This window comes from Desmodus rotundus, chromosome 13, assembly GCF_022682495.2.
Source record: "Desmodus rotundus isolate HL8 chromosome 13, HLdesRot8A.1, whole genome shotgun sequence".
NCBI classification, from domain to species: Eukaryota; Metazoa; Chordata; class Mammalia; order Chiroptera; family Phyllostomidae; genus Desmodus; species Desmodus rotundus.
This window is the reverse complement of record NC_071399.1, coordinates 23,512,554-23,537,475: the sequence shown is the minus strand read 5'-3', so window position 1 is coordinate 23,537,475 and position 24,922 is coordinate 23,512,554. Positions and strand designations below refer to the sequence as shown.

General features: G+C 38.1%; 1 protein-coding gene across 1 annotated transcript in view; it reads right to left on the bottom strand.

Annotated features, from left to right (window-relative positions):
- LOC139440491 (A disintegrin and metallopeptidase domain 3-like) overlaps window positions 1-24,922 on the bottom strand; it is a 97,608-nt gene that overhangs the window by 20,607 nt on the left and 52,079 nt on the right. The window contains exon 13 of the mRNA XM_071220146.1: window positions 11,554-11,671. Within this exon, the coding sequence (XP_071076247.1) occupies window positions 11,554-11,671 (118 nt within the window). The remainder of the gene's footprint in view (window positions 1-11,553; window positions 11,672-24,922) is intronic.

Sequence of the window (24,922 nt, the reverse complement as noted above, 5' to 3'; positions counted from 1 at the left end):
GGCTTATAAACTTTTGGGGAGCAAGGGAACTGCTAGGTTTCATGGGAGAACAGGGATCTGAGCAGGAGTGCTCTTAGCCCCCCTGAGGTGGGCACCCTGTAAATGAAAACCCATTTTCTTCAACAGTAATCCTTGGGTCATGTATCAAGGGACCACGTGGCCGAGCCTGTTTGCTCAGTTACAGAAGTGCATCTATCTCAGTACGAGCAACATAGGGAGAGGGGACATTAAAGCAAGAAAATATTCTCTGGGAACAGATCACCGTCAAGTGAAGAAGAGCAGCAAGTCCAAGACCCCCCAAAGGGCAAACATACATCCTAGATCTCAAATTACATGAGGCTACAGAAGTATTGCCTGAAGAAAGAACAGTTTTCTATGACCACAAACTCAGTTTGAGCAATTTCCTAAAGATAGAATAGACAATAGCAACTCTCTGGGGGCTAGATACTGGCCTGACCTAGGAACACTTCCAAATCAAAAGCCTGACATGCACAGGGAGGGGAATCACCAGCTATGGAGAAGTGTGTACCCTGGTGTCCTCTCCTGAGATGGAAGCAGTTAGCCTGGCCACAGGCATCTGAGTTTGGGCAACTGAGGGTGTGCACAGTGGAAAATGGAAAGTTTTCACCTTGAGCTGGAACAGCCTCCGGGGTTCAAAAGAGGCTAAAGTGCTTATTTTCTACTAAAGGACCAAGCAGGCTGAAGATAAACAGACAAGTCTACACACCTTCGTTCACAGGATTTATTTTGGTTTGTGAAATTGAAAGCTTGAGCCATGACAAAAGGAGAGAAAAGCAGATTTTTTTCACTCTTGAATCAGGCCAGTTAATGGTGTTTCTTGGTAATATCCTTCTTCCAATTTACAGCTTTTTTGACGTTATTGTTTAGTCACTGTTGTAAAAGAAATATGGAAAATACAAATGTAAACTTTAATGAAAACTGTCTAATTTTACTATGGAAGTACAAGTGTAGCATTTAATTGGTATAATAAGATACTGGTTATACTGCCACAATCTATGCTGGTGCTCCACAAAATTTGAAAACTGATTTCTTTTTCCTGAATCCTTTGTGATAGCCAGAATAAAAGGAAATATTATAAATTGGTATTTATAAGTGTCTCATTTACAGTGTGCCTCACATGAATAAAAAAAAATCACCAACAAGGAATCAGAGAGGAAAATAACAAACATATGTAAATAAAAAAAATGGGACTACATCAAATTGAAAAGTTTCTGCATGACTAAAGAAAACATCAGGAAAATGAAAAGGGAACCAACCATAAGAGAAAATATATTTGCCAGTGGTACTTTGGACAAGAGTTTGATCTTCAAAACACATAAAGAACTCACAGAACTCCACAACAGGAAGACAAAAATCCAATTAAAAAATGGGCAAAGGACCCAAACAGACACTTCTCCAAGGAAGACATACAGAGGGCCCAGAGACATATGAAAGGATGCATCACTCACCATCAGATAAATGCAAATTAAAACCACAATGAGATACCACCTCACACCAGTCAGAGTGGCCAACATAAACAAATCCACAAACAAATGTTGGAGAGGATGCGGAGAAAAGGGAACCCTAGTGCACTGTTGGTGGGAATGCAGACGGTGAGGCCACTGTGTAAAACAGTATGGAATTTCCTCAGAAAACTAAAAATGGAACTGCCATTTGCCCCAGCAATTCCATTACTGGGATTATACCCTAAGAACCCTGAAACACCAATCCAAAAGAACCTATGCACCCTAATGTTCATAGCAGCACAATTTACAATAGCCAAGTACTGGAAGCAACCTAAGTGCCCATCAGTAAATGAGTGGATCCAAAAATTATGGTACATTTGCACAATGGAATTCTACACAGCAGAGAGAAAGAAGGAGCTTATACCCTTTGCAACAGCATGGATGGAACTGGAGAGCATTGTGCTAAGTGAAATAAGCCAGGCAGTGAGGGACAAATACCATATGATCTCACCTTTAACTGGAACATAATCAACAAAAGAAAAAAGCAAACAAAATATAACCAGAGACATTGAAATTAAGAACATAGTAACAAGAGCCAGAGGGGAGTGGGGAGGGGATAGTGGGGAGAGGGGTCTATAGGAGCTACTATAAATGACACATGGACAAAATCAAGGGGGAGGGTAGACATGGGGGAGGGTGGTGGGACTGGCTGGGGTGGGGTGGAGGGATGGGGAGAAAATGCAGACAATTGTAACTGAATAAAAGAAAAAGGAATAAGGGAGGAAGGAAGGAAGGAAGGAAGGAAGGAAGGAAGGAAGGAAGGAAGGAAGGAAGGAAGGAAGGAAGGAAGGAAGAAAGGAAGAAAGGAAGAAAGGAAGAAAGAAAGTTTATTGCTTATGGCCTGACTGCCTGATCCACTATTTCAAATTCTAGAGGCAATATCTTAATGTAACCATAAGTACTGGTGGCAGGAGAAGGCTATGAAAAAAATGTAAAACAAAGCAAGATATTGAATTTGTGACTTAAGTTAGAAGAAATCAGAGAAATAGCAAGATAACTACATTGTTCTAGGAAAAAATGACTGAAGGAGGGAGGCGGTGAAGAGTTTGGGTAAAGATAACTAACCATGAGTATGAGACTATTATTGAAGGACATGAGAGGAAGATAACAAATGCCAAAATCCTCACTTATGATGTGGATTCTAATAGAGTAGTCAGAGAAGCAGTGGAGATTGTTCTAGTATGAAATAAGACTAATTTACAGTCAGGAAGTTGTGTGTTCTCTGGCAGCAGATAAGGAAACAAGTCCACTGACTTAATTTTGACTCAATGTCAGAGATGGGGGAATGGCAACTAAGTTATTGGATGAACTCTGACCTCAATCCTGGTTGAATTTTTGCATTTTTCCATTTAGTCCGAATGATAGGTCTAATATGTCAAATATCATGATTTCTTTACATGTATGAGTTAAAAATTTGAAAAATATATACAGATGCCTACTTTATTCCATCTTATACTAAATCATCATCTTTCTGCTTTGGAGGGACAGTACACTTAGCATTTCTCTTGGCATCTAATATGTCTTCAATAAATGTAAATTTTATTTTCCATCCCTAGCTACATATCACTCTACCTGTGTCAAAACTGTGGGGTTACTTGGAGTTTAAACCCTAGATCTGATTGTCTTAAACACCAACCCTCAAATTTACTAAACTTATAAACTCATGGAGAATTACTTAAATTCTTACATATGTTCTCTCATTTATAGACTAAGAATAACAATAACTGTGGAATCTTAGTGAGGAAGAAATGTAAATGTTTGGAAACCATATAAGTCTATCAATTAGAACCTTAAATGAGTAAGCAAGATGTATGATAACTCACAACTATTATAAGAATGCATTTAAACCTCTTCAAAGTCACTACTGTTTTATAAAGGTTGATAAATCTCTAATACGGGTTAACATTAAGTATCTCTAAAGAGTACCAAACAAAATTTGAATTCGGTTTTTTTAGTATGATATTGAAAAATAGGAGTGATGATGATAAAACATGGAAATAATAGGTCTCTTATACTGAGGTTAAAGATTTTTTTTAAGTATATTTCAGGGTTCCGGCCAAGATGCAGGCATAGGGAGACACGCTGTGCCTACTTGCAACCAAAAGAAGGACAACAACAATATAAAAACCAAACACAACCAGAACCGACAGAAAATCGAACTGTATGGAAGTCCGACTACCAAGGAGATAAAAAAGAAACATTCACCCAGACCAGAAGGAGGGGCAGAGACAGACAGCTAGGACAGAGGGGACTCGTGGCAAGGTGGTGGCTGAGGGACCCAGCAAGGTGTAGTATTGTGGAACAGGGCAGGCCAGGCTGCAGCTGGCAGAACGCACAAGGTGGTGGCTGGCAGACCCTACTGCCCCACATTCGCGCATAGACAAACCAGGAGGAATGGTGGGGGAGTGAAGCAGACCCCACAACCCAGGGCTCTAGCACGAGGAAATAAAGCCTGAAACCTCTGATTGAAAACACCCGGGGGAGGAGGTTTGAGGCAGCAGCAGGAGAAACTCCCAGCCTCACAGGAGAGTTCATTGAGAGGCCCACAGGTGCCTAGAGCATGCACAAGCCCACCCACTTAGAAATCAGCACCACAGGGGCACAATTTGATTGTGGGTAGCGGAGTGATTGACAGAGAGTGGAGCAAGCCTCCTTGCTCCTTATTGGACCACTCCCCCACATACAGCATCACAGCGCAGCTACCAGCGTTGCCCCACCCTGGTGGACACCTAAGGCTCCACCCCTCTATGTAACTGTTGCACCAAGACAAAAAAAAAAAAAAACATGACCCAAATGAAAGAACAGATCAAAGCTCCAGAAAAAATACAACTAAGCAACGAAGAGATAGCCAACCTATCAGATGCACAGTTCAAAACACTGGTAATCAGGAAGCTCACACAATTGGTTGAATTTGGTCACAAATTAGATGAAAAAATGAAGCCTATGCTAAGAGAAACAAAGAAAAATGCACAGGGAACCAATAGTAATGGGAAGGAAACTGGGAATCAAATCAATGGTGTGGACCAGAAGGAAGAGAGAAACATCCAACCAGAAAAGAATGAAGAAACAAGAATTCAAAAAAATGAAGAGAGGCTTGGGAACCTCCAGGACATCTTGAAACGTTCCAACATCCGAATTATAGGGGTGCCAGAAGGAGAAGAGGAAGAACAAAAAATTGAAAACTTATTTGAACAAATAATGAAGGACCACTTCCCCAGTCTGGCAAAGGAAATAGACTTCCAGGAAGTTCAGGAAGCTCAGAGAGTCCCAAAAAGCTGGACCCGAGGAGGAACACACCAAGGCACATCATCATTACATTAGCCAAGATTACACAGAAGGAGAGAATCTTAGAAGGAGCAAGAGAAAAGGACACAGTTACCTACAAAGGAGTTCCCATAAGACTGTCAGCTGATTTCTCCAAAGAGACCTTACAGACAAGAAGGGGCTGGCAAGAAGTGTTGCAAGTCATGAAAGGCAAGCACCTATAACCAAGATTACTATATCCAGCAAAGCTATCATTTAGAATGGAAGGGCAGATAAAGTGCTTCCCAGATAAGGTCAAGTTCAAGGAGTTCATCATCACCAAGCCCTTAATATATGAAATGTTAAAGGGACTTATCTAAGAAAAAGAAGATAAAAAATGTGAACAGTAAAAATGACAGCAAACTCAGTTATTAACAACCACACGTAAAACAAAAACAAAAGCAAGCTAAGCAAACAACTAGAACAGGAACAGAACCACAGAAATGGAGATCACATGGAGGGTTATCAACAGGGGAGTGGGAAGGGGAGAGAGGGGGGAAAGGTACAGAGAATAAGTAGCATAAATGGTAGGTAGAAAATAGACAGGGGGAGGGTAGGAATAATATAGGAAATGTAGAAGCCAAAGAACTTATATGTATGACCCATGGACATGAACTATAGGGGGAGAATGTGGGAGGGAGGGGGTGTGCAGGATGGAGTGGAGTGTAGGGGGGGAAATGGGACAACTGTAATACCATAATCAATAAAGTATATTTAAATAAATAAATATATTTCAGAAACGATATTTTGTCAATAGTTTAATCCCTTCGATTTACCTTTAACTCTGTGTATGACTTGTTGCTGTCACTACTGCTTTCATCTGATACGGATCTGTATCAAAGAAATAACATTAGTTTTAGGTTTGGGAAACATTGTAATCTTAAGCAAAATCAAGAAAACTAATAAAGCTATATCTGTACTCATTACTCAAATAATATATATCAAGATCCACTTTGCTTCCTATATTCCACTCAGTGATCCTATATTGAATATTTGGTCCCTCTACTAAGTATATTAATCATACATAAATTTCAAACTAAAAACCAATTTATTATTTTTCTCCTATCTTCTCTACAAGGAAAACCAGATGTATATTAATATATCTACGATAATGCTCCTGCAAAGTTGAAAAGGTAGTTTACATGAAAATAGTCAAATTCTTAAATTATCATCTGTACAGTTATGATATTTCTATCAAAAACTATGTAAGTAACTGTTTCACTTTCATTAATGAGTTCTCAGTGAAGCTTCTATGTCTGTCAGCTACATTTAGTTACATTTGGTGGCAACAATTTAGCTTCACATTTTCGTGGGCCTATATGCACATGAAGGATACCTAGCTGCTTGAAATCTAGAAAAAAAATCATATACGAAGACTCAATATTTTTATACACTAACCCAATCCATCTGAGAATTCCTACTTGTAATATACAGAATTACGTTTGGATTCTTCCCATAATGCATTTTAATATAAATATAAGAAATAACAAGTTTACTTACCCTTCACTTGTTTCGTCTCTTACCCAAGATTTTTTCTGATTCCGTTTAAGAGCAATGAAGGCAATTAAAATAAGGAAAGATAGAAAAATGCAAAAACTGATCAAGAAGCCATTGTTTTGAGGAGTAGCACGTGTCCTTCTTTTTGGCAAGTTTCCAAGTTTTACTGAAAACATGAGAGTACCTTTCATTATTTTTTCAAAAATGACATTCGAAGTATATTAGAATTTTGATTTATAAAAATATGGGCTTCAGATAGTATGATCATCGAATGAATAAAATTAAATTTGTGTTTCCAATATTCTGTGACTATGCCACAAAGTGTATTATTTATTTCTGTCACTCAATATATATCAATATCATTGTCATACTTTATTTTAAATCATTTTATGTGTAATCTTTATGTGCTATATTCTAATGTATTTTATCATATTCCCATCTGTTAATTGCTGCTTACAACAGATTAAATTGATATTACTATCTAATAAGTTCTTCCATTTAAAATATAGAGCAAACAAAAGAACTGTTTCAAAAAATTATTTAATGAAAAATTATTGACATATTGGAAGGTTAATTGTAAAGCACCATTGATGATAGCAAAATAGGTTAAGTTTCCAATTATCTTTATAAAGTGACATTGTCCTAATTTTGATTATATTAATTAGAATAATATATATTCTTCCATGTGTTTGAAGATAGTACAGAAAAATTTAAAAATCTATGGAAGCTTGGTCTAATTAAATGAAAGAAATAATCCAGACAACCAAAATACAAAAAACTAAATTAAGCAATCAGAATTACCACCAACATAACTCTTGTCTGGTGAGGAAGTGCATGGTGTGGGTGGGGCTGGTTGCATTAGGCACCAGAATGTGCAGGCAGGGTTGACACAATGGTAAACTGAGACTCAGAACTCACTGTGGACTACTGCGGTTGCTGCGGTGGGAGAAACTCCCAGTCTCACATGAAGGTTCGTGGAAAGTGGGGCTACACTCAAGCAGGTAAGCTGCATTGTTCCCTCTCTGGCTGCTCCCCAAAAGGCGGCCCCGCGATGCAGCAAAAAGAGTTGTCCTTCCTGTGAATACCCTAAGGACCTGCCCCCTTACAACTTAACAGGTGCCCGGAGAGAAAGAAATATGGCTAAAATGAAAGAACAGAGCAAAACTTCAGACAGAGAGCTAAGTGATGAGGAGATAGCCAACCTGTCTGATGGAGAATTTAAAGCCCTGATAATCAGAATGCTCACAGGACTGACTGAGCTTGGTCAAAAAATGAAAGAACAAATGAAAGATACCCAAAATGAAATAAAGCAAAATACTCACAGAACCAACATTAACAGGAAGGAAACCAGGACTCAAATCAATGACTTGGAACAAAAAGAAGAAATAAACATCCAAACAGCACAGAATGCGGAAACAAGAATTCAAAATGAAGAGAGGCTTAGAAACATCTGGAACAACTTGAAACATTCCAACATCCAAATTATAGGGGTGCTAGAAGGAGAAGAAAAAAAGTAAGAAATTGAAAACTTATTTGAACAAATAATGAAGGAAAACTTCCCCAATCTGGTGAAGGAAATAGATTTCCCAGAAGTCCAGGAGGTCCAGAAAGTCCCAAAGAGGCTGGACCCAAAGAGGAACACAACAAGGCCATCATCATTAAGTTACCCAAGATTACACAGAAGGAGAGAATCTTACAAGCAGCAAGAGAAAAGAACACAGTTACCTACAAAGGAGTGCGCATAAGACTATCAGCTGATTACTCAAAAGAAACCTTGCAGGCAAGAAGGGGCTGGAAAGAACTATTCCAAGTCATGAAAGGCAAGGACCTACATCCAAGATTACTGTATCCAGCAAAGCTATCATTTAGAATGGAAGGGCAGATAATGTGCTTCTCAGATAAGGTCAAGTTAAAGGAGTTCATCATCACCAAGCCCTTATTATATGAAATGTTAAAGGGATTATCTAAGAAAAATAAGATCAAAAATATGAACAGTAAAATGACAACGAACTCACGACTATCAAAAAATGAACCTAAAAAGAAAGAAAGAAAAACAACAAACACAAAAACTCAGCAAACAACTAGAACAGGAACAGAATCATAGAAATGGACATCACATGGAGGGTTATCAGTGGGGAGGATGGAGGGAAAATAGGGGGAGAAATGTACAGGGAAGAAGAAGCATAATTGGTAGGCATAACATAGACGGGAGAGGTCAAAAATGGTATAGCAAACAGAGAACTCAAAGAACAAATATGTACAACACATGGACATAAATTAAGGGGGTGGGGTAATGCTGGAGGGTTGGGGGGTGTAGGGCGGAGGGGGCATAAAGAGGGGAAAATTGGGACAGCATAAACAATAAAATATACTTAAGAAAGAGAACAAAAGGAGATACAATAGTTTGAGCAGTGCTGGAAAAAGAGCACCAATAAGATCCCAGTTTCCCTACATCATCAGTAATCACATGTTGCCTGTAAATTTTTTTATTAAAATCAACCTACAAACACTGAACTAGTATCTCATGTTGTTTTGATTAACATTCTCTTAAAATGTTGAGCACAATCTCATGGGCTTATGAGCTATTTTTATATTTGTGTGTCAGTGTATTTATTTAAACTGCTCATTTTTATTGGAAAGAAGGAACTAAAGCAGTCACTGTTGCAGATTACATGATAGTGTACATAGAAAACACTATAGACTCCACCAAAACACTACTTGACCTAATAAATGAATTTGGCAAGACAGTGGGATACAAATTCAACATTCAGAAATCGAAGGCAGTTTTGTACACCAACAATGAAATATCAGAAACAGAAATTAGGAAATGGTCCCATTTAATACAGCAACAAGAAAAATTAAATACTTAGGAATAAACTTAACCAAGGAGGTAAATGTCTTGTACTCAGAAACTACATAACACTGAAGGAAGAAATTAAGGAAGACACAAATAAATGGGAGCACATGCCATGTTCGTGGATTGGGAGAATGAACATCATCAAAACGTCCACACTACCCAAAGCAATCTATGGATTCAAAGCAATCCCTACCAAAACACCAATGACACATTTCATAGATGTAGAACACATATATCAGAAATTTATGGAGAACCAAGATGGCGGCGTAGGTAGACACACTGAGCCTCCTCGCGCAACCAGAACTGACAGAAAATCGAAGGGCAGGGAAGTCCAACACCAAGTAGATAAAAAAGAAACATACATCCAGACTGGTAGGAGGGGCGGAGACGGGCAGCAGGGGCGGAGAGGACTCAGGTTGCCGTGGCGGGACCAAGACTGGAGGAGTGTGGGACGAACAGGGCAGGCAGTCTGACCAATAGCAGACCATGCGGCCCTACATTCACACACAGATAAACTGAGAGGGCTGGACTCCGAGTGGCGGAGAACGGGGCAGGCAGAGCAGACCCACATTCGTGCACAGATAAACCAGGACGAACAGCGGGGAGCAAAGCAGACCACGTAATCCAGGGGCTCAGCGCCGGGGAAATGAAGCCTCAAACCTCTGATTGAGAACAACCGTGGGGGTTGGAGTGGCAGCAGGAGAAACTCCCAGCCTCACGGGAGAGGTCGTTGGAGAGACCCACAGGGGCCTAGGGCGTGCACAAGCCCACACACTCGGAAACCAGCACCAGAGGGGCCCAATTTGATTGTGGGTAGCGAAGGGGATGACTGAAATCCCGTGGAGAGTGGAGCAGGCGCCATTGCTCCTTCTCAGCCCCTCTCCCACTACAGCATCACAGCACAGCTACCAGCATTACTCTGCCCCAAGGAACACCTAAGGCTCCGCCCCGTCACGTAACAGACTCCCCAAGAAAAAAAAATGGCCCAAATGACAGAACACTTCAAAGCTCCAGAAATAATTCAACTAAGCAGCGAGCAGATAGCCAACCTATCAGATGCACAGTTCAAAATGCTGGTAATAAGGACGCTCACAGAATGGGTTGAATTTGTTCAAAAACTAGATGAAAAAATGAAGTCTATGCTAAGAGAAACAAAGGAAAATGTACAGGGAACCAATAGTGATGCGAAGGAAACTGGGACTCAAATCAACGGTGTGGACCAGAAGGAAGAAAGAAACATCCAACCAGAAAAGAATGAAGAAACAAGAATTCAGAAAAATGAGGAGAGGCTTAGGAACCTTCAGGACATCTTGAAACGTTCCAACATCCGAATTATAGGGGTGCCAGAAGGAGAAGAGGAAGAACAAAAAATTGAAAACTTATTTGAACAAATAATGAAGGACCACTTCCCCAGTCTGGCAAAGGAAATAGACTTCCAGGAAGTCCAGGAAGCTCAGAGAGTCCCAAAGAAGCTGGACCCAAGGAGGAACACACCAAGGCACATCATAATTACATTAGCCAAGATTACACAGAAGGAGAGAATCTTAGAACCAGAAGGAGAAAAGAACACAGTTACCAACAAAGGAGTTCCCATAAGACTGTCAGCTGATTTCTCCAAAGAGACCTTACACACAAGAAGGGGCTGGCAAGGAGTATTCCAAGTCATGAAAGGCAAAGACCTACACCCACGATTGCTCTATCCAGCAAAGCTATCATTTAGAATGGAAGGGAAGATAAAGTGCTTCTCAGATAAGGTCAAGTTAAAGAAGCTCATCATCACCAAGCCCTTATTATATGAAATGTTAAAGGGAGTTAGTTACCTAAGAAAAAGAAGATAAAAAATATGAACAGTAAAAATGACAGCAAACTCACAGTTATTAACAACCACTCCTAAAACAAAAACAAAAGCAAGCAAAGCAAAGAACTAGAACAGGAACAGAACCACAGAAATGGACATCACATGGAGGGTTATCAATAGGGGAGAAAAAGGGGGAGAGTGGGGGGAAAGGTACAGAGAATAAGTAGCATAAATGATAGGTGGAAAATAGACAGGGGGAGGGAAAGAATAGTATAGGAAATGTAGAAGCCAAAGAACTTATATGTATGACCCATGGACATGAACTACAGGGGGGGAATGTGGGAGGGAGGGGGTGTGCAGGATGGAGTGGAGTGGGGAGGGGGGAAATGGGACAACTGTAATAGCATAATCAATAAATATATCCAAAAAAAGGGAAAAAAGAGTATGTAATACTAACTGGAAAACACTGAATCCAATAAATGTATAGTCTCTTAAAAAAAAAAAAAAGTGGAGATGTAGAATATTTCTAGAAGTGGAAAGTCCTAATGGAGTGCACTGATCTAGATACTAACCTTCAGCCAAAATCCAAAACCCATCATCAACACTTCCTCCTGGGGATGACAGTGATTCTTCACAAGAAGGAGGGGCATATCCAACATCACACTGACAATTGCCTCTACTGTTACAAATCTTAAACCAAAACCAAATGGAAAATGAGAACATTATATATGCAATATAAAAATCAAATGCACTATTTGTCATTGTTAGTCAATGCACATTATTAAAGTATTAGAATTTAGTATGTTATAGGTAGTCTTTACGTTAATGCAGAATATAATTCTTAAAATAAAATTTGATAGAATACATGTCCATGCAATATCTCTTCAAATGTCACAGGGATTTCCTGTTGTCTCTTGTATTGTTAAATAATAGTAGATAACATTGTTGATACAATTGAAATACCTTATTCTAGAAAGGCATAGGAATTATGAGGCCAGAAATTATAAAACTGTGGGAGTTCAAATTTATTATGAGTTGTGCTAGATAAAAAAAGCTAGCTATGACAAGAGTCAACCTTTACAAAAAAAATGTGGGTGAGCAACTAAAGGAAGGACTTGCTAAAACAGACACAGATAGCAAAATATATTTTGGTGGAAAATAAGAAGCCTATAAAATAACTACATATGTTCCCTGGCTGGTGTGGCTCGGTGGGTTGGAGCATCATCCCATAACCAAAAGGTTGTGGGTTTGATTCCTAGTCAGGTCACATTCTTAGGTTGAGGGTTCAATCCCCAGTCAGAGCATAAATGGATATCAGCCAATCAAAATTTCTCTCTCACAGCAAGGTTTCTCTAGATCCCTTCCTCTCTCTCTATAAGAAATGACAAAAAAAATTCCTCCTGTGAGGTTGAAGAAATAATAATAATTTTAAAAAGTACTTAAAAATGTGATATGGTAGGTGAATTAAAAGAAGGATCAGAAGCAGAATAGAGAACCTAGAAATAGGTTCATGCAATAAGAAATTAAAAAAGAAGGAAAGAAACAGAAAGTAACTGTAAATAATAGAACATTTTAGTGATGTGGGAGAAAATTTTGAATCAAGACATACAGACACATCACTCTTTTCCTGGATCACAATATAGTATATGAAGCATCAATATGGCAGAAGACACCAGCTACAAATTTAAAGCCAAAGGCATGCTTGAAAACCTTCCAAGTTTACAACATTTCCATAACCTCATAGATAATTTCACAATGGATGGACAAATAGAAGTGCAAATGGCAAATATTACCATACATACATATCGAAGAAGTGTATCATTAATTATTCAATCAATGCAAATTAAAAATGGATTTAGCACATTAGAAGAGATTAAAAAACTGACAAACTAGTCAGGCCAGAGTTTGAAGAAATGCTCCTTTTCATGCATGATAAGTGGAAGTAAAATCTGGTATATTGTTTCTTGACAACATAACATAACCAAATATTTTAAGGGTGCATACATTTGGTCCAACAGATTTAATAGCTAACAAATTAAGAAATCAGATAAATATGAAAAGATGAGTTCACAACAATGTCCATTGCACCACTATGTATAATAGGTAAGTAAAAATTAATATTATACCATAGTCCATTAGTGAATGACTTCAAATACTGTGTGGAACAGACATACAGGCTACAAACTGAAGCCACTGAACGGTGAAACAGATCAGAATAGACAAGAAAGTCTGTGCTCACAGAATAGTACACTATAAGTAATATAAGTAATTAAATATATTCTGCATATTCAAATACATGACAGTAAACATATACTCAATCATAATGTTTATATTTATGTAAAAGTGTATATGTATAATCTTTAATAAATCTATTCCCAAAATTTCACAATCTTGATCTAATGTTATAACAATTTGTATTGCATTTTATACAAAGTTTTTATATGGCATTTTGCACAAAGTTCAAAGCTCATAACTAATAGGGCCTATAATGATCCTGTTGAACACATAATTCATGTGCATGTGTAAAAATAATGGGAACTGCTTTCCTTATTTGACAGCAACTTTCCATAAGAAATTTCCACATTAAATAATTCTGACCCATGACACTGCAAAGGGTATAAGCTCCTTCTTTCTCTCTGCTGCATAGAATTCCATTGTGTAAATGTACCATAATTTTTTGATCCACTCATTGGCTGATGGGCACTTAGGTTGCTTCCGTACTTGGCTATTGTAAATTGTGCTGCTATGAACATTGGGGTGCATAGGTTCTTTTGGATTGGTGTTTCTTGGATGGAACTGGAGAGCATTATGCTAAGTTGAAATAAGCCAGGTGGTGAGGGACAAATACCATATGATCTCACCGTTAACTGGAACATAATCAACAAAAGAAAAAAGCAAACAAAATATAACCAGAGACATTGAAATTAAGAACATTGTAACAATAGCCAGAGGGGAGTGGGGAGGGGATAGTGGGGAGAGGGGTCTATAGGAGCTACTATAAAGGACACAAGGACAAAATCAAGGGGGAGGGTAGAGGCGGGGGAGGGAGGTGGGACTGGCTGGGGTGGGGTGGAGGGATGGGGAGAAAATGCCGATAATTGTAACTGAATAAAAGCAAATAAATAAATTTTAAGAAACGAATAAATAATTCTGACCCTTATTATCTTGGAAATGTTACTGAAGTGAATTCTTTTTAAAACTATACACAAAAATAGAGTAACCATTACATACGCCATGTCCAAGGCATTTCTCTGTTGAATTACAGGTTACTGGATTGTTGTATTCACTGGTGAGTTTGCAACTTGTTCCATGACAAAACTATAATTTTAAAAACAAGCAACAACAAAACACATGAAATATGAAGAGTGAGCAATTGTTCTTAGTACAAAACAGAGGTTCACACTTTGTAGGTACAGGGGTTGGCAAAAGTAGGTTTACAGAAGTTTGTATGGAAAAAGACCTGCAGGTTGGGATTATTTACATGATTTACATTCTTGTAGTTTACTCTGTTTCCCTTACTCACAACTGTAAACTTACTTTTGCCTACCCCTGTGTATATAAAACAGATGAATCTGGATTTTATGACATCTATTCAATCAAGAAAACAACTTACATTACCAACTATGAAATACTGAAAAATCAGATACTATTTTTTCTTTGAGGGAGCAGACTGTGGCTTAATTGATACTAACTGGCATTAAAACAAAAACAGACAACCTGTACTGATCATTTGCTACGATGTATCTTACACTTTCTATACATTTTACAATATACTTGTATATTCATAATGACCCTGTGAAAGAGATGTTTTTATCCTTATGTATATTTCTTAAGAATTAACTTTATGCACCTAAAGCCACACGATGACTTATTAACCGGGCCCATATTCAGTGCAAGAGCTATTTTGCTCACAGAACCTAACAATCAACACTAAATTCTAGCATTTCTGTAATTTTTACATTTTTTCAAACTTTAGTAACAATATCTCCAATGTTTTACTTCAGCAATGTGACTTTGAGCAAGTTATTTATTCCCCCATTCCTCAGTTTATCCATCTTGGAATTTGAAATAGTAATCACACACACATGATTAAAAAGGATACATGTATTTTATAAGGATGAAATAACTTGTTACACATGAAGAAACAAAAGCAATGTTTGATGCAGACTAAGTGCTCACTAAATACAAGATTTACTTTATTTATTCGTTTAACCTAATTTTCTTTCTTATTAAATCATTTTGATTGCTATTCTATTACAATTGTCCCAATTTTCCCCCTTTGCCCTCCCCTGCCCATCTCACACTCAAGCCCCCTCCCACAGTCAATGGCCACACTGTTGTCCATTCATAAATGTTCCAAGTCTAGTCCCTTCCCCTTCTTTTCCCCATTAGTCCCCTTACCCCTAACTCCCCTCTGGTCACTTTCACTCTCTTCCATGTTTCCTTGCCTGTGGTTCTATCTTGTTCATTAGCTTATTTTGTTCATTAGATTCCTCTTATATGTGAGATCATATGGTATTTGTCTTAAACGGCCTGGCTTATTTCACTTAGCATAATGCTCTCCAGTGCCATCCATGATGTCAGAAAAGATAGAAATTCCTTCTTTCTTTATGCTGCATAGTACTCCATAGTGTACATGTAACACTCTTTTTTGATCCACTCTCTTACTGATGGGCACTTAGGATGCTTACACCACTTGGCTATTGTAAATTGTACTGCTCTAAAAATTGGGGTGCATAGGTTCTTTTGAATTGGTGATTCAGGTTTATTAAGATATAGTCCCAGCAGTAGAATCGCTGGGTCAAAAGGCAGTTCCATTTTTAGTTTTCTGAGGAAATTCCATACTGTTTTCCACAGTGGCCACACCAGTCTGCATTCCCACCAACAGTGTCCTAGGGTCCCTTTTCTCCACAGCCTCACCAGCACTTATTGTTTGTTGATTTATTCACAATATCCACTCTGACCAGTGTGAAGTGGTATCCCATTCCGGTTTTAATTTGCATCTCTCTGATGCCTACTGATGCACAGCATCCTTTCATATGTCTCTGGGCCCTCTGTATGTTCTCCTTGGAGAAGTGTCTGTTCAGGTCCTTTGCCCATTTTTCAATTGGATTGTTTGTCTTCCTGCTGTGGAGTCATGTGAGTTCCTTATATATTTTGAAGATCAAACCCTTGTCCAAAGTATCATTGGGAGATATATTTTTCCATACCGTTGGTTCCCTTTTCATTTTCCTGATGTTTTCTTTAGCCATGCAGTAGCGTTTTAATTTGATGAAGTCCCATTTGTTTATTCTTTCCTTTATATTCCTTGCTCTAGGGGATGGATCACTGAAAATATTGCTGCAGGGGATAACTGAAATTTTCCTGCCTATGTTTTCCTCTAGGACTTTTATGGTGTCATGACTTATATTTAAGTCTTTTATAAGTTTACTTTGTTGTATGTTGTAAGTTGGTGATCCAGTTTCATATTTTTGCATGTAGCTGTCAAGATCTCCCAACACCATTTGTTGAAGAGATCCATTTTATGCTCCTGTCCCCTCTGTCAAATATTAATTGACCGGAGAGACATGGGATTATTTCTGGGCTCTCTATTCTGTCCTTTGATTTATGTGTCTCTTTATGCCAGTACCAGACGCTTTTGATTACAGTGGCCTTGTAATATAGTTTGATACCAGGTATTGTGATACCTCCTACATTGTTCTTCTTTCTAAAAATGGCTAGGAGCCCTCACTGCTATGGCTCAGCGTATTCAGTGTCACCCTGTGAACCAAAGGGTCACTAGTTTGATTTCCAATCTAGGACACATGCCTAGGTTGTGAGCCAGGTCCCCAGTATATGGTGTGCAAGAAGCAACCACACATTGACATTTCCCTCTCTCCCTCCCTTCCCCTCTGTCTGAAAAATAAATAAATAAAATCTTTAAAAAAATAAAAAATAATAAAATAAAATAAAATGACATAAAAATGGCCAGGAAATTAAGGGTCATTTATGGTTCCACATAAATTTTTGAAATGTTTGTTCTCTATCTGTGAAATATGTCACTGTATTTTAGTAGGGATTGCATTAAAGCTATAAATTGCTTTGGGTAGTATGGACGTTTTAATGATGTTAATTCTACCAATCCATTGACATGCTATATGCTTCCATTTATTTGTGTCTTCCTTAATTTCTTTCTTCAGTGTTGTGTAGTTTCTGAGTACAGGTCTTTTACTTCCTTGCTCAGGTTTATTCCTAGGAATTTTCTTTTTCCTCTTGCTATAGTAAATGGCACTGACTCCCTAATTTATTATGTTTCTGATATTTCATTGTTGGTGTACAAAAACGCCTTCTATTTCTGAATATCGACTCTGTATACTGCTGCTTTTCCAAATTCACTTATCAGGTCAAGTTGATTTTTGGTGGACTCTACTGGGTTTCCTATGTACACTACCCTATCATCTGCAAACAATGACAGATTTACTTCCTCCTTTCCAATTTGGATGCCATTTATTTATTTTTCCTGTCTGATCACTGTGGTTAAAACTTCCAATACTATGTTGAATAGAAGTGATGAAAGTGGACACCCTTGTCATATCCCTGATCTTAGTAGGAAAGCTTTCAGTTTTTGCGTATTGAGTATGAGGTTGGCTGTAGGTCTCTCATATATGGCCTTTATTACGTTGAGAAATGCTCCCTCTACTCCCACTTTGCTGAGTGTTTTGATCATAAATGGGTGCTATGCCTTATCAAATGCTTTTTCCACATCTACTTATATGATCATGTAGTTTTTGTCTTTCCTTTTGTTTATGTGATGTATAACATTTATTGATTTGCAAATATTGTATCATCCTTGTATCCCTGGGATGAATCCCACTTGATCATGGTGTATCGTCTTTTTAATGTGTTTCTGAATGCTGACTGTATTTTATTGATAATTTTAATATCTATATTCATCAGTCTTATTGCCCTATAGTTTTCTTCTCTCTTGTGTCTTTGTCTGGTTTGGGGATTAGAATGATTCTGGCCTCATACAGACAGTTGGGGAGTCTTTCCTCTTCTGGAAATTTTTGGAATGGTTTGACAAGGATAGGAGTTAGTTGTTCCTTAAATATTTGGTAAAATTCACCTGTGAATCCATGTGGTCCAGGGCTTTTGTGTGCCAGGAGTTTTTTGATTATTGTTTCAATTTCACTAGTTGTTATTGGTCTATTCAGGCATTTTGCTTCTTCTTAATTCATTTTGGCAGATCGCATGTTTCTAGAAATGTGTTAATTTCAACCAGGTTGTGCAATTTCTTGACATATAGTTGTTCATAGTAATTTCTTACAATCGTTTGTATATCTATGGTTTCAGTTGTAACTTCTCCTCTTTCATTTCTGATTTTATTTATGGGCATCCTCCCTCTTTTTTTCTTGATGAGTCTGGTTAAAGATTTGTCAATTCAAAGAACCAGCTCCCAGACTTTTCAATTCTTTGAATTGTTCTTTTAGTCTCTATGTCATTTAATTCTTCTATGATCTTGCCCATTTCCTTCCTTCTACTCACTCTGGGCATTGTTTCTTGTTCCTTTAGTTCATGTAGAAGTAGGATTAGGTTGTTTATTTGAGATTTTTCTATTTCCTTTAGATAGACCTATATTCCTCTGAACTTCTCTCTCTGTACTGCCTTTTGCTGTGTCCTATAGGTTTTGGTTTGTTGTTTATTTTCATTTTTTTACATACTTTTTGATTTTTTCCTTGACCTCATTGTAGACCCATTCATTATTTTAAAACATGTTATTCATCTCCATATATTTGTATGTTTTTGATAAACTATTCTCCTGTTCTAAGCCCTATAAATAAAAAATTCAAAGACTCTATCACAAACAACATCTAGCAAACTTGCATTGTTGGAATAATGCCTATCTTCATGTAGTATATTGTTCACTTAGTATCAAAATATGAAATTTATAAGAGTTTTTTAGAATTATTATCATGTAATAGGAAGATAGACATTTCTTCATATTTATAAATAAGAAGTAACTTCTCTCTCTTTTTGATCCAGATACACAGATACATCAATTAATAGATCAGTAGACTGATAACTTTTACAAAGGGCCCACATTAAATGAGAGTGAGGTAAAGAAGCATTAACTTCCATCCTCTCCAAAATCAACTGAATAATTCAGGAAAACAAATGGAATATAATCTTGATTTAAAATATCCTCAGTATAATTCCAATTTAGGTTGACAGATTTGATACACACAATAGTCTCCTTTCCCCCAATAAATGAGGGTAAAGGGGAATCAGAAAGAGGCAATTAGAAGATGAGAGATTTAAGAAATGGAATGAAGACCATTGATGGATAAAATGGAGAAAGCAACAACATCCAGTACAATGGCAAAGAAGAGAGCCTAGTTCATCAGCCTCACAGTGCTGTAGAGGAGCTGCAGCCTCAGCATCATAAAGAAAATAGAGGAAGAAGAGCTGAAAAGGCAGGATTGGAGAGGGTGGGGAAAATGTGCAATTATCAATGGAAGTCTATCCACAAAACCACAGAATTAGTTCACTTTCAATATTCACTTCTTTCTCTCAATGACAGAATGTAGTCAGCACAACATTTTTATCCCCTGAGACAAAATTTAGAAAGATATTTTGTTTTCTGAGGCAATTGAAATAAAGGTACCTACAGAATTTGGGCTTCTCAAGTGATCTGCCATAGAATAGGAACTATCCAACTAAAGTATCGTAAGTACCACAGCCTAAAATTCAGCTTCCAGAATGAAGACTGTCATGTGACACACCCCAGTCACACAGGGAAAGCTTCCAATTAGGTATGTTTAATTAAAAATGGTGTGGGAGTGGAAAATCATGGCAGCTTAAAGCTCCTACTGAACTAAGCAGGAAAAGTCAGTCTTCCTCCCTCTCTCTCTTTCTCCCTTCCTTCCCTTCCCTTCCTTTATGTTTCCGTTTCTCTCTCTTTCCTTCTTTTCCCTCCATGGGGACATTACCCAGTTGAGCATGGGCTAATGATCAAGACTTTCCCAGGTAGAGAATCACTGCTGGATAAATGAGTAGTATGTAAAGCCATACAGGGCTGGCATGACACACCAGGGGACTTTCAAATGCATGGCTCATTTCCCACAGAACATTAGGTGAATCCCATTATTATGTAAGGTGATAGAAGACTTGTTAACTAGCATGGCAATCTTTTGTAGTCTAGTTCCCATATGGTTTTATTTCCATTATTGTAACTGTTTCTCTTGTACACAATGTATAATTTCACTCTCACTACTTTTAAGATCCTTTTTCTTTGTCTTTAATTTTCAAAAATTTTATTATGCTGTATCCTACTATGGATTTCACCAGGTTCATCCTATATGATGTTCTTTCAACTTCTTTCATCTGTAGGTTCATTCCTTTTGACAAATTTGCAAACTCTTCAGGCATTATTTCCTCAAATCCTTTTCCATCCTTAAATTCTTTCTTCTGTTACCTAGGATAGCAATACCAAGGATATTATATGTTTTCTTATAACTCCACATGTCCTTGAAGCTCTATTTAATTTTCATTCTATTGCTCAATTGAGTATTTTGGGGGGTTCTGTCTTCAGCTTCACTAATTTCTTCTCTTGTCCCCATCATTCTGCTCCTGGGACCTTCACTGAGTTTTATATACCGGGTGGGGCACAAGTAGGCATGTTTACAGAGTTGTGGCCGCTTTAGATTCTTGGAGGGGTGTTTTGAACATCAGTGTCATCTTGGTTTTAGTGTTAGTTGATTTTTTTTTCTCTTTTAAGTTAAGATCTTTGCTGGTCCTTGGGATTAAGAGTGACTTTTATTAATACCTGTATATTTTGAATATTATGTTATGAGACTTTGAATCCTGCTTAAGCTTTGACTTTTACCAGTTCTCCTCAGAGCTCTGGAGCAGGGGAAAGGGACACTGCCTTACTATTTCCAGGTAAGGTTAGAAATACAGGATCCACTCACACCTGCAATGCAAAGGTTCCCAGTTACTGTAAGGATCAGGAGGGAACAGCCTGTCTACCAACCTTCTGCTCATACCATTCTGGTGAGAGTAGAAGTGTGGTCACGTTTTGTTCTGTGTTGTTTGGCAGAAATAGAGTACTTATTGTCTAGGAGTGTACTGCTTTGCTAGGTTATTCTTTTGGCTAAAGAAGTCAGGCTTACCCTGAGGGCTTCCTTTTGTCTATGCCAGTCGGTATTTCTGAGATGCGGACTTCTCTAGCACCCAGTTTAGGATATATGAGGTCCCTAGCTGGTCTGCCTTTCTCTTTCCAGCTTTCAAAGTATTCTTAGGTTGCTTTTAAGATAACATTCAGGTTTTTAAACTATATATAGTAGAAGGAAAAGGGAAAAGCATATCTAGTCTGTCCTTCTATAATCTTAAATCTCTATTTAGTAGTTTTTAAGCATAATGTAATACACTTATGTTTTCCTTTATATATTATTCATGTATTTCATTTAAGAAACCATTAATTGTGCCAGACACAACACCTCATTTTTCTCTGAGGACTTTATTAAAACATTTTAATCTCCAATTCCTCCAAAATAATATTCTCTATTTTAGTCTATAGGTCAGTTCATACATCCTTGTACCAATACTGCATTGTTTTAATTACTTTAGTTTTATATTTACTAGTGTAAATGTCCACTTTCCATTTCCTTCTTTACAATGACATTTGCTATTTTGTATCTGTAGCCTTTTGCATTTCCATATAAACCTTTAAATCAGTCTTTCAATTTCCCCCAGCAACACATTGCCTCCCCCTCCAAAAAAAGGATACCTTCTGGGATTTGGATGTTTGATAGCATAAATATTCACTTATATTTTAGGATATTTTTAGGATGTTTGACAGCATAAATATTCATTGGTTAATGTAGACCTTCTTTGGTTCTCTAATAATGTTTTGCAGTTTTCGGTGTAGAGGTTATCTTGCATATTTTTTATTAGATCATCCTCGGCTTCAAATGCCTTTGAATGCTGCCTGGATGCTAGAGCTTCTTCTAAAACCTTTACTTTTTTTACCTATTATAAAGCTATAATAACTAAGACATAAAGTCACAGGGTTGCCACAATCTTGACTTAGAGATGACCAGCAAGATCTTAAGCCAAAGATATGATTTGTGCTTTTGTAAAAAACGCATCCCAAAGAATTTCTATGTGCGATCCAAATATCAGAAATGCATGTTTTGCCCTGATGTCTCACTGCCATAATTTTGCAAATATACTTCCATGTCATTAAAATTATTTACAAATATTATTTGAGAAAGAAATGTAGAGTTGGATATACTGTAATTTATCTGACCAACCTATTATCATCATTTCACAGGTCTTGATGTTTTCCTGTTATAACTTACATCATAATTCTCCTATACCAATGTATATTTCTGAATAGCTGAAAATTAATTTCACATTAGTACATTAGAAATGCATAAAAAGTATGATATTTGACTTCTCACATTTGTTCATTTTCTCACACAACTCTAGAAAATACTTTAGTTATGGTTATTAGATTATTACAAAGAGTACAACTCAGGCACATCCAAATGGAAGAAATGTATAAGGCAAGGTATTGGGGGGGGGGTGAAGGCATTAGCTCCCATGTCCTTTCCAGGTACATTATCAGCACAGCAAGTCAATGAGTACATCAACTTAGAAACTCTCTGAATCTCACTGTTTGCAAGTCTCTGTAGAGTTCACTCTTCAGCCATACCACTCTCCACCATGGAGTTCTGTTCTGTGAGGCTTGGAAGGTGGGGTTAAAAGTTCCAATCCTCTAATCATTTGGTCTCTCTGATGACCAGCCCTAACCTGAAACTAAGTAGAGGCCTGATGAAATACCATTTCATTGGTTTGGTTGGGAGGGGATGAATAACAAAAAATACTGTTATGACTCAGGAAATTCCAAGGGCTTTGGGAGCTCTATGCCAGAACAACAGACGAAGCCCAAATTATTTTTGGTAGTATACTATATAGAGAGAGTATAATACCAAACATAATCATAATATATATGATAACTATTATATTACCAAAATATATATATGTGCATATACACATATATGCTCTTTCATATATGTCTGTACATATATGTATGTATACAAATAGATGTATGTACATGTATATATGTGTTTATATACCATTTTACTGCTTTTCTCTAATTAATGAACAATTAAATTAGTTAATAATTTTTTGTCCTTACTCTGCCATATTTGTTGTAAACAACTTTCACTTTGTTTTAAATGATTTTGGAAGGGAAGATATGTTACTTTATAATGCTGAGGGCAAAAAATGGGGGGGCCACACACTAAACCTGACAAGCTCAGGGAAAGTCTGTACAGTGGGTGTTATAAACTTGGAGAGGAACAGCCAACAGTGCCCCAGCGCTTAAGAAGATAGGAGACCAAAAAGTATAGAGGACACTGGAAAAACAGACGGTAATGGGATTGCTTCAGGACAAAAAGTTCCTGGGACCAGTACGGAGACCAGTGTGGAGACCAGTGTGGGGACCGCGGCAACTGTAGCCCCAAGCCCATGCCGCAGGGCCTGCAGCAGGACTCCTGGGAGAGTGGAGGTAACAGTCCCCTCCCCTGCCAAACAGGGGTTGAGCAGCATCCAGAGAGAGACCTGGTTGCTTGAAGTCGCAGTGAGGGGAATAAGGACAAGTGGTTAACCCACGAAGACCACTGACGCAGAACACCGGTGGGGGAGAGTTGAGAGCTGGGCCATGTGGGGCCCTGACCCGGACATTCCTGGTCTAGCAGGAGAGATGGGCTGAGCGAGAGGACAGGCGCTTCCATGTATGGAGCAGCAGGATTGAACAGGAGGATTTTCTCAAAAACAAAAAGACCCTCCAGGGCAGTTTGAGGAACTCTCCTGCAGCAACAGCTCCAGTCTCCTCTCCACCCAGCTGCTTGGTGTTCCTGCGGGGCTGTGGCGGGTATGGAGCCCAAATCTGAAGCACCAGGGGGAGAGTACACACCTGGGCGGTGGGGGTGGGGGTGAGACTACAGGCATCGACAGTGGAGTGTGCCTGCCTCACCTCGGAAGGACCTAAGACCAGAGGCACCAGGGAGACTGCGAATCAAGGAAGGCCCTGCTCGCACACCCATAGCCCAGAGAAGGGTGAGTGCCTGAACCTGTGGGTCTGGGGACCACTGGAGAGCTGGGCTGGAGGCTGCTCCAGTGCTGGTTGGGACAGAGAAGACCTGGGATAGACTGCCTGAGCTGGCTGAAGATAAAAGACCAGCAAAACTGGCTTGGCCAATTTGAAGCCAGCAGCCTTGGTTTTTTCATTTGTTTGTATGTTTGCTTAATTTTTTTCTAAAGTAATTCTTTATTATTATTTCTTTATTATTTTTTCATTATTTTTTCTTTCTTTTAACACATTCTTCCTCTTTCCTTCTTTCTTGTTCTACTCCTTCTTTCTTCCCTTATATCTCTTCTTCCTTCCGTCTTTTTTTTATATATATATTAATCCCCACAAATGAGACAATAAAACCTGGAACTGTGAAAAGACCAAAGTTGGACCCAATGAGGGGGCTTCCCAATAGCTGAGACAGTGAAACAAATTTCACTTTGCTACTCCAGAGAACTTGCAAGATATTGTATATTTGTATTATTTTTTTCATTATTCTTACATCACTCATTTTATTAGTATTTTTGTATCTCTCTTCTTTCTGTTTAGTCTTCTTTGCTTGACTGGTTAATTTGCATTGTTTGACTGGTTTCCCCTTGTTCTCTCTTTCACATGTATTGTTAATTAACTGCCTTTCACTTCACTTGTGTTCCATTAGCACACTACTCTAGGACCTATACTCTGCTTCTCGTTATCCAGATCACACAAATTCTGTCATATGAGTGTTGCTCCATTACTATTGTAAATAATAGCTGTTCCATACATTTGTAAATACTACACAGAATCCCTCCCAGATCTCAGCCCACTTCACTGTTTCCTGA